The sequence below is a fragment of the Haliotis rubra genome, unplaced genomic scaffold, assembly GCF_003918875.1.
Source record: "Haliotis rubra isolate DU_JTF1 unplaced genomic scaffold, ASM391887v1 Scf1195, whole genome shotgun sequence".
Taxonomy (NCBI): domain Eukaryota; kingdom Metazoa; phylum Mollusca; class Gastropoda; order Lepetellida; family Haliotidae; genus Haliotis; species Haliotis rubra.
The window spans coordinates 234,972-243,182 of record NW_025765109.1 but is presented as its reverse complement, the minus strand read 5'-3'; the positions used below and the strand labels follow the sequence as shown (position 1 = coordinate 243,182).

Sequence of the window (8,211 nt, the reverse complement as noted above, 5' to 3'; positions counted from 1 at the left end):
GATAGTATGTGTGACTATCGATAGTTTTAGTAAATGATTTCCGTTGATAAATGCGCAGCGCAAAATACAGGAAGTACCAGATTGGTTCACTTTGATTTACAGTTATCCTCCCCTGTTACCTCTTAAACAAAGTTTATCTGGGTTCACGTTTCTTATCAGTTATGAAAAGAAACTACTTCAGCTTGATTTTACTTCGTATAAACTATACATTTATTTGGGAAATGACTTCAAATGAGACAATTCAAGGAGAAAAAAGAGCTATTGCAATAGTATGAGTTGACAATTGGCATGTGCGTTACTGTGCCAGTGCGAGTACGTTGTCTGTCAATAAGAAAAAATAAATTTACAAAATGAATAACACTAATGACACAAGGAATTGTACAATCTGCACAAATAGATGTTCCAAGTAGAGTCAGGAACAAGAGAAGTCAGATCTCAGTTCTGGAGAAACTCTCACGTAACTGTTGAAGCGAGTGCAGGTCATTGCACGTTTATATGTTGCCAAACTGTCGACCCCCAATGGTAGACAATGTCCCTCAGTCTTCCCAGGCTAACTAATGACACATGATTTGTACAAATAAAAGTCTCAATTATAGCAGCGCCCTGAATATGAGTCAGATCCAAATCCTAGAAAACTTGCTCGTAACTTCCGGTATGTAACGGATGTTGCAACTGGTGCAGTTCCTTACACGTTCGCAGGTTGAGCCACAGTCTCCCAAACTGTCGACCATAGTGGACAATGTCCCTTAGTCTTAGTCACTGACTCAGCTAGTCATGGACTTGCACAGGATTTGTACAAATAGAAGTCCCAAGCAGCGTCCTGAACAAGAGTTAGATCCGGATTTTGTACGAGCACGCAGGCGACTTCCGGGTTGTAACGGATGTTGAAGCCGATGCAGGTCTCTAGACGTTCACAGGTGACGGCGCATGCTATTGAACTATTAATCTCTGGTCCTTGGATAATGTTGGAGGCACCGTCGTAGCGAGATCCTTGTGTTTGTACAAATGATGCACCTGAAATACAATGATACCATCTAGAGAACATTGTCAAATTTGGCCTACCCAATTCAACATAATATTTTTTAACTTGGTAATATTTAACATGTTAGTAAACATAATTCGTTTAAGTTTGACTTTTTCTGTTAAATAACGAGTGTGTAGAATGTCCCTGATATTACCATCTGGATATTGGCCTTCAAGTAATGGAGAGAATGAGTGAGGTTTAGTTTAACACCGCTTTTAGCAATATTCAAGCAATATCACGGTGGGAGACACCTGAAATGGGCTTCAAACATCATAGCCTAGTCTGTCTCACAGTCCCTGAACTACATAAGTTTCCATACTACCAAGCCCTCTCTGCAGTGCTAAAGCCCTAAATAAAGCAAGTCTAGATTTCCTCAGGTTCTGAATCTCTGGTCTCCCTAGGGCTCCTTTTCAATTAAAATGGGCTTGTTTTTTACTATCAAAATTATATATATATTCAGAGACCAAGCATTAGTCTAATCGTAACCATGTGGTAAATTGAACCGCTCTTGGCGTGACGAGCGAGCGATTTAACTACTCGGTTATCCCACCCCCCTCAAGTAACAGAAGTACAATCTCATGCATCTGTCAAAATGCAAATAAAAACATGCAAATCACGTACAGCTGTGATATATAATGATGAATAAAGAATTGATCATGAAAACATGCAAAGAAAACAACCTAAAGTAAACACACAAATTAATGTCATTCATAACTGGACGTGTTTGTGATGATGTAAATAAGACGTCGTTAGACGTTTACGTCGACATTTGTTAACGTCGCTCAAAAGTAATGGGAAATAACATTTTAGTATCGAGTATATCCTTCATTACCCTCCACGTCGGTGTCATCAGAACACATAACTGATGAGGATGAATGTCTACATAGAACACACGACACATCGCATTTATACATGTGTTATTTCATGTTTGTTGTTTAACGCCGCACTCAACAATATTCCAGCTTTGTGGCGGTGGTCTGTAAATAATCGAGACTGGACAAGACAATCCAGTGATCAATACCATGAGTATCGATCTATGCTATTGGGATACGGTGACATGTCTTATTTCATATAGTTTCACACATTTGTAATGTACACCAACCCATCATTCTGACCACTAGAGTTTACAACAAGGAAACTTACACAAACTGTTGGCATCTGTTAGCCCTCCATACACTTTCACTTCGCAGAATTGCAGCAAATCGTGAAGATTTAGCTGGCTCGTCTTGGTGAGACGGAGATACCTGCCAGTCACGGGTCTTGTACATCTTATGGTCAGTGTCGACCACGTTACGATGTCCGAGATGAAGTAGCAGAGTTTGGCCGGGGTCGAGGGTTCAACTGATGGATCCTCGTCGAAAAGCTCCAGAGAAATACTGTGCAATCTCTCAGCTACAAAAAATGTATATATATAATACGTCAGAAAATGTATCGTTATGGGGACGCTTGAGAGCTACTAGATTCGACTGAGACAGAGCCTCAATGAACTACACCATGGGTTGGGAACCACCCGCATCTACTGAGGTAGACCATCTTTGGACTGCAACATAGTTTGGGAGCTACCGGCTTCTACTGAGATAGACGCTCTCTGGACTACACCATGGGGTGCGAGAAACGGCTTCTACTGAGTTAGACCTTCTTTGGACTACACTACCGAGTGGGAACTACCGGCGTCTACTGAGATAGAGACTCTCTGGACTACACCATAGGGTGGGGCAACGACTACTGATTTCCTAGTGAACACAGCTATTGTGATTTTTCAGTTTTGACGTGAGAGCGTGACATGTGTATTAAAGCACCAGTCCCACGCCTAAGGTGTCACAGTTGTATAACGTATAATGTCTCACGATTGATCTTGTTTCTCTTCAAGCATTGTCTAAGAAATGCAATAAGAGTGTCAATGTTTTCAATATTCTAATCTAGTGAACTCACGGCAGCATTCCTGTCTGTTTGTGATTTCGATCTTCTTCACAATGAAGTTAGCCTGCAAGTCAACCTGCCACCAGGGGTCGCTGTCCGCGTCCTGAGAGGCAAAACAGCTTCCAGAGCCAAAGTGTCCATTACTGTTCCCATCATTACCAGTGCTCCCACCATTGTTGCTATACGATGAACTCACTGAGGTTGGCCTGTTCAAGGCCAGATTGGTTTCTGTAATTAGTCAGAAATACTAAAACATAGCAAACAGATTTCACATATGGTATCTCAAACCTTGAGGTCTACAATGTCGTGCTTAAGAGTTATTTTTAAAATGCAATAAATGGACCCCAGACATTGTTGCCATATGGAAAATCAAACCCAGAGATCATCATTGTCCTGTAATACATTTACATACAAATTTACTCAACAAACATCAGACATTGTTGCCATTTGGAAAATCAAACCCAGAGATCTTCATTGTCGTGTAATACATTTACATACAAATTTTCTCAACAGACATCAGACATTGTTGCCATATGGAAAGTCAAACCCAGAGATCTTCATTGTCGTGTAATACATTTACATACAAATTTACTCAATAGACATCAGACATTGTTGCCATATGGAAAATCAAACCCAGATATCTTCAATGTCATGTAATACATTTATATAGCAATGCACTAAGTGGAGTAGTGTGTGAGAATGTGCGAATGCTTTAACCCCCGTAAACGTGTCTATAGGTGAGCATTTATCACCTTACTCATACACTGGATGCAATTTCTCTATATGACCAACAATTTAAAAAATCCATTTATTGCTTTTGTGAAGCGTTGCATGAGTAAATGAAGATGTTATCTTCTATAGTAGTGAGTTCCATGAGGTTAAAGTAGGTATAAAGTAGGCTTAAACGCTTGTTATCAATGTTCAATCAAATTGATTACTTTGCATGTAGTTCCATGAGGTTAATATAAGTATAACACGGCTTAAACGCCCGTGATCAGTCTTCAGACTGGACTAATTGATTACTTTAAATATTAAGAAGAGGGAATGCCTGGAAGCCTTATTCATCGATAATTGAGCTTTATCAATATACACTTCAGTGAACCATTGTAACGTCTTTCAAGGTTGTGTTAATCAATTTACAGCAATGAAACTATCTCTTTAAGAATAACATGAAAATGGTAGAGTATTGATATAGAGTATCTAATAATCTATAATAAGTAGTGAAAAAAGAAGTAATGAATAATAATTATACCTATCAATCTATTGACTGATGCAGTATTAACATCAGCTTGATACATAGGGCGGATAGCGGTATCTCCCTTTATAGAAGTAATTCTGCTACCACGGGTTTCTTTCAAGAAGATGATATCCAAGTTTTAGTCATTTTACTCAGACTTGCAATATATGCAGATACTGGCTGTTTTTGCATGGTGTATTATCAGGGATTTGCATCAGGGATTCAACACGAAAATCTCTTTAAAATCTCTGATGGGACAAAAAACCCAAGAAATCAAAGTACACGAATCTGTACTTTACTAAAACTGAATGAGTGAGTGAGATACGATTTTAAGTCACATCGGCAGTATTCCAGCCATATCGGGACTGAAACAAGTTATACACTCATAATACATGAGTGAGTGAGTGAGTTTGGTTTTACGCCGCTTTTAGCAATATTCCAGCAATATCACGGCGGGGGACACCAGAAATGGGCTTCACACATTGTGCCCATGTGGGGAATCGTGACGAGTGAACGCCTTAACCACTAGGCTAACCCATCGCCCCATAATACATGAAGTTACATGAAGGACAATAAAACAAACTCGAATATCACAATCTGATATAAACTATTATTTAATATATAAACAGGCTAAAGATAACCAACAACTAACGGTAGATCACCATACTACAGGTTGTTCAGCTTGACCTGAGCTACTCTACATATGCATGACCCGGGAGGTCAAATGGCACAAATGGTTGGTCGATTTAACTTCATTAAATAGGGGAGCAGAGAATGTTGTTATTGTTGCGTTCGTGCGAAACATGCATACATGGCTTCGTTACAGAACTTGTCCCGGAAAACAACACTTCTGAAAAAAACAATCATTTCATGTTTTAATTGAGTTGTTTTTACAGTCATATGCTATATAGTTTGGTTAACTAACTTTACAATGTAAAGTCAGTTACTTTCAGAATCCGATTCACTCTCGCTATCACTCTCTCCACCAAGTTCAATTATCACTTTTTCTATTTCATGTTCAACTGCAATATTTCTGTCCTAGTAGTCGCTTTCCAATTTTTCAACATGGGCACAACAATCAGTCCACTCGTTTACACCAATTTCAAGACACCTCGCCTCAGCGAATTTCCTAGCATCGGTAATAGTACACTTCACATTTTTTGGCAGCTACAAAATTTTCACATTGGCCCATATAAGTTCGATTGGGTTTAGATCTGCGTGGTATGGAGCAAGCCTGATTCCTGTGTGACCGTGTAAAGAAAGTAAGGACATTGCTGGCGATTTCCCGACACTGAGATGTCAAACGGCGACCTTGTCTCGGCTGTTCGGACATGTTGACAATCAGCTGACAAAGGCGCATCCCTTCACAATAATAGACCCAACGCAATGCATTAGTATTCACTTGATCAGGTCAAGCTGAACAACCTGTAGGGACCATAGGCACTTACAGTAATTTTGTTTCCTACATGGACCCTAGCTGAATTTAGACCACCATCACTTCAGATGTTAGCAATTGTAGACAAATCTAGCAAAAGATATCCATCAACAAGACGTATAACTGAAACCTTTGAAAACAATACTATTTCTTTAAAGAAAAACAGTTATTAAGTGATAATTGACATGGTAAAAACGTCCTAAGAAAGTGTAAGGTAGAATACTCTTTAATGAGTATCACCGAAAAGTTACAAAGCGTTTCATTGATAGCACCGTGCACTTATTACATTATCATGGATCAAAGCCGTTATTGTGTAGAAATGTAATATGCGGCACCTAATTTTGGATCAGTTTCTCCAAATGACAACTTTCATCCACGTAACTCCTTTCCGCTGAGACCTGAGTTGAAAAGAAAGGGCCAATACTCTGTAAAGGAATTTCCTAAAGACACCACTTTACGAAATCATGTAGGATCAGTGTGACAATTTCAATTTCTCTATCGTAATTATAGTGTTTGAGAAATTTCGTTGCCAGTGAGAACGTTGCTCCTATGTAATATAAATTATGTATGTGTATTACTAAATATGAATTCATTTAAGGTCAGTGTGAAAATTTCAACTTCTCTAACTTAATTAGTGTTTGGGAACATGTGTCGCCAATGAGAACTTTGTTCCTATGTAATATTCATTATGTATGTGTATTACTAAATATGAAATCATTTAAGATCACTGTAAAGATTTCAGTTTCTCTAACTTAATTAGTGTTTGAGAAAATGTGTCGCCAATGAGAACTTTTTTCCTATGTAATATTCATTATGTATGTGTATTACTAAATATGAAATCATTAAAGATCACTGTAAAGATTTCAGTTTCTATAACTTAATTAGTGCTTGGGAACATGTGTCGCCAATGAGAACTTTGTTCCTATGTAATATTCATTATGTATGTGTATTACTAAACATGAAATCATTAAAGATCACTGTAAAGATTTCAGTTTCTATAACTTAATTAGTGCTTGGGAACATGTGTCGCCAATGAGAACTTTGTTCCCATGTAATATTCATTATGTATGTGTATTACTAAATATGAAATCATTTAAGATCACTGTAAAGATTACAGTTTCTCTAACTTAATTAGTGTTTGAGAAAATGTGTCGCCAATGAGAACTTTGTTCCTATGTAATATTCATTACGTATGTGTATTACTAAATATGAAATCATTTAAGATCAGTGTAAAGATTTCAGTTTCTCTAACTTAATTAGTGCTTGGGAACATGTGTCGCCAATGAGAACTTTTTTCCTATGTAATATTCATTATGTATGTGTATTACTAAATATGAAAACATTTAAGATCAGTGTGAAAATTTCAGTTTCTCTTACTTAATTAGTGCTTGGGAACATGTGTCGCCAATGAGAACTTTGTTCCTATTTAATATTCATTATGTATGTGTATTACTAAATATGAAATCATTTAAGATCACTGTGAAAATTTCAACTACTCTAACTTAATTAGTGTTTGAGAAAATATGTTGCCAGTGAGACCTTTGCTCCTATGTTCTATTTATTATGTATGTGTATTACAGCAACGCCAAGATAGTCAGTTATCAAGAATGGTTAGACCACCATAGACCATGGGGATGCATGGTTTCCAAGCAGTATTTACACCATCCAATAGTCCGCAGGTTGAGAAATACTAAGTCGTTGATATGAATATGAATACAAAATACGCCCATGATTTATATTGCATGTCGAATTTGAGCATATATAATACGTGCAAAAACATTCTCTATTTAAAACAAATATGGTTGTGTCTGGAAATCAGCGAAATCGATCTAAGGAGTGACTAAAACACCCAGTGACCAGAGTTCACGAAATTGTCATACTCAAATGGTTATCAGTGTGAATACAGCGCCAATTCACTTACAGAACAAGAGGGGAAACCGTTCTGGAAATCATGGAAACCGTAATAATATACTTGTACAATTCCAAATTCACTTACAGAACAAGAGGGGAAACCGTTCTGTAAATCATGGAAACCGATCAAAGAAATTTGAACGATTCCAGATTTCCATAAATCCACGGATACTATCAAGTGGTATTTATACACAAGGTTTTCCTGACTAAATCTTACCTGTTCTCGTAAAGCAGAGGAATAACGCCCAAACCAATGCGGACACTAGGACTCTGCAGCCTGTATCCATGCTTCCTGTGGCAATCTACATGTCTTGCTCAGTTACACTCTGAATCAATACAACCCATTGATATTGATTCCAAAGGAGATCGATACTCCTCGGAAACTCGCGTTTGCGTCAATGGCTCATGTAGTTAAAGGTACTGCAAGGTTCGCGTTTGTTCAAAACTTCATATTGGAGTTTCAATATGGCAGGTAGGCAGCCAAGTTCTCTTTAAATATTCCAAAACATAACAGGCCTGATAATTGGATGGTGAGACAGTCACCGTATGTATTTCCATGTGTTTAGTCATATCGATAGAAAACTCAATATAACTGCCGGCAGCCATTTTGGAAAATATTTAGAAAATATATACTTAATCTTTTGTAAACATCGTCTCTTCCAAAACTGAATAAAAGAACCTAAA

At 37.8% G+C, this 8,211-nt stretch overlaps 1 protein-coding gene across 1 annotated transcript; it reads right to left on the bottom strand.

The window, feature by feature from the left end:
• Positions 1-772: 772 nt before the first annotated feature.
• LOC124261483 (fucolectin-like) lies at positions 773-7,824 on the bottom strand. The gene is made up of 4 exons (XM_046695807.1): positions 7,745-7,824; positions 2,957-3,172; positions 2,168-2,416; positions 773-1,014 (listed from the first exon to the last, which is right to left on the bottom strand). Exons 1-4 carry the CDS (start codon positions 7,812-7,814, stop codon positions 773-775), a joined length of 777 nt encoding a protein of 258 aa, XP_046551763.1. The 5' UTR covers positions 7,815-7,824.
• Between the last annotated feature and the right edge of the window lie 387 nt (positions 7,825-8,211).

Bases quoted from the DNA above. Each gene is read 5' to 3' on its own strand.
- LOC124261483 (XM_046695807.1), bottom strand. From the start codon at position 7,814: ATGGATACAGGCTGCAGAGTCCTAGTGTCCGCATTGGTTTGGGCGTTA. The intron at 2,417-2,956 runs GTGAGTTCACTA...CATTTTTTGTAG, and splicing joins AAACAGACAGGAATGCTGCC to CTGAGAGATTGCACAGTATT. The intron at 1,015-2,167 runs GTAAGTTTCCTT...ATTGTATTTCAG, and splicing joins AACAGATGCCAACAGTTTGT to GTGCATCATTTGTACAAACA.